This window comes from Octopus bimaculoides, chromosome 21, assembly GCF_001194135.2.
Source record: "Octopus bimaculoides isolate UCB-OBI-ISO-001 chromosome 21, ASM119413v2, whole genome shotgun sequence".
Classification (NCBI taxonomy): Eukaryota; Metazoa; Mollusca; class Cephalopoda; order Octopoda; family Octopodidae; genus Octopus; species Octopus bimaculoides.
In genome coordinates this window covers 2,053,986-2,055,453 of record NC_069001.1, presented here as the reverse complement: position 1 = coordinate 2,055,453, position 1,468 = coordinate 2,053,986, and the positions used below count along the sequence as shown (strand labels likewise).

Here is a 1,468-nt window from a genome sequence, read left to right as displayed (position 1 = left end):
TATATATATATATATATATATATATATTCACATTCTTCCAGTTTACTTCTATGAAATCCACTCTCAAGACTTTGGTACTCTCAGGCTGTAGTTGAAGACACTTGCCCAAGGTGCCCTGTGGTGGGACTGAGCCTGAAACCCTGTGGTTGGGAAGCAAACTTTTTAAACACACTCCCAAACCTATCTCTGCAACACACACTTGCACCTGTGTGTGTGTGTGTGTGTGTGTGTGTGTGTGTGTTTATTATTATTAAGGCAAAAAGCTGGCAGAACTGTTAGCATGCTGGACCAAAATGCTTAGCAGCTTTTCATCCATCTTTATGGTCTGAGTTCAAATTCCGCTGGGATCGACTTTGGGTTTCATCCTTACAGGGTCGATAAATTAAGTACCAGTCAAGTACTGGGGTCAGTGTCATTGACTATCCCCCCTCTCCACAAATTCCAGGCTTGTGCATATTGCAGAAAAGATTGTTATTATTATTATTATTATTATTATTATTATTATTATTATTATTATTATTATTATTTCATTTTTTTTTTCTCTTTCTTTGTAGAAATTGACAAGACTGAAAATTGGCATTGATCGTCCAGCAGCAAAAGACCAGATTGGAATGTACCTGCAGGAAGAATTTTCACCTGAAGAACAAGTCGTTCTGGATTTAGTTATGGATCTTTGCTTAACAACTTTGTGTCAACATCTGAAAGATAAGACAGGAGTGGATATAAACGACTTGAAACCAGCCAATAAAACTTAACAATCTCAAACAAACAAACAAACGAAAAAAAAACCCCAGTGATTTGCCTTTTGAAGACGTCTTTATTTCTCTCACTCTATCTTTCTCTCCCTTCTTTTTACTCTTTCTCTCTCACAGTTCTTTTTTTCTCTTCTGACAACGATAGATAAATGAAGACGTGTGGTATTTTTAATTCTTTTTTTTTGGTTTAAGTCTAACCTTATTTGCTGATAGATAAAAAAGCATATTTATACTTTTATATAGTAAATAGACTGAAAAAGCTATAACCAGATATTTAGATATATATAAATATAAATGTGCATATGAATGCATTTGCACATGCATACAGATACATATATATAAACGCATAATAGACATACAAACAGGTTGATTCTACTTATCTCTCTGTAGACTAAAAAAAATGATGAACAACCTTAATCGATTTTCTATCCTTATTGAGGTCTCATCAGTGATGTTTATACACTTGACCAATCCCAGAGAAATAAGTAACCATTCTGTTTACTGGAGTAACTAATTAGTATACCATTAGTGTTTAACACTGCTCACATTCACACATAGATACATGCATACATACATAGGTATACATAGAAATATACATATATACAGGCACACATTGGTACATATATATACATATGTACGCATACATTTTTATACACACTTAAAACAATAAATATATATATATATATATATATATATATATATATATATATATA

The 1,468-nt window shown here is 32.4% G+C and overlaps 1 protein-coding gene across 1 annotated transcript in view; it reads left to right on the top strand.

Annotated features, from left to right (window-relative positions):
- Nucleotides 1-1,466, top strand: part of LOC106877789 (probable peptidyl-tRNA hydrolase) — a 30,154-nt gene extending 28,688 nt beyond the window's left edge. The window contains exon 4 of the mRNA XM_014926799.2: nt 555-1,466. Within this exon, the coding sequence (XP_014782285.1) occupies nt 555-561 (7 nt within the window). The 3' untranslated portion in view covers nt 562-1,466. The remainder of the gene's footprint in view (nt 1-554) is intronic.
- The last annotated feature ends 2 nt before the right edge of the window (nt 1,467-1,468 follow it).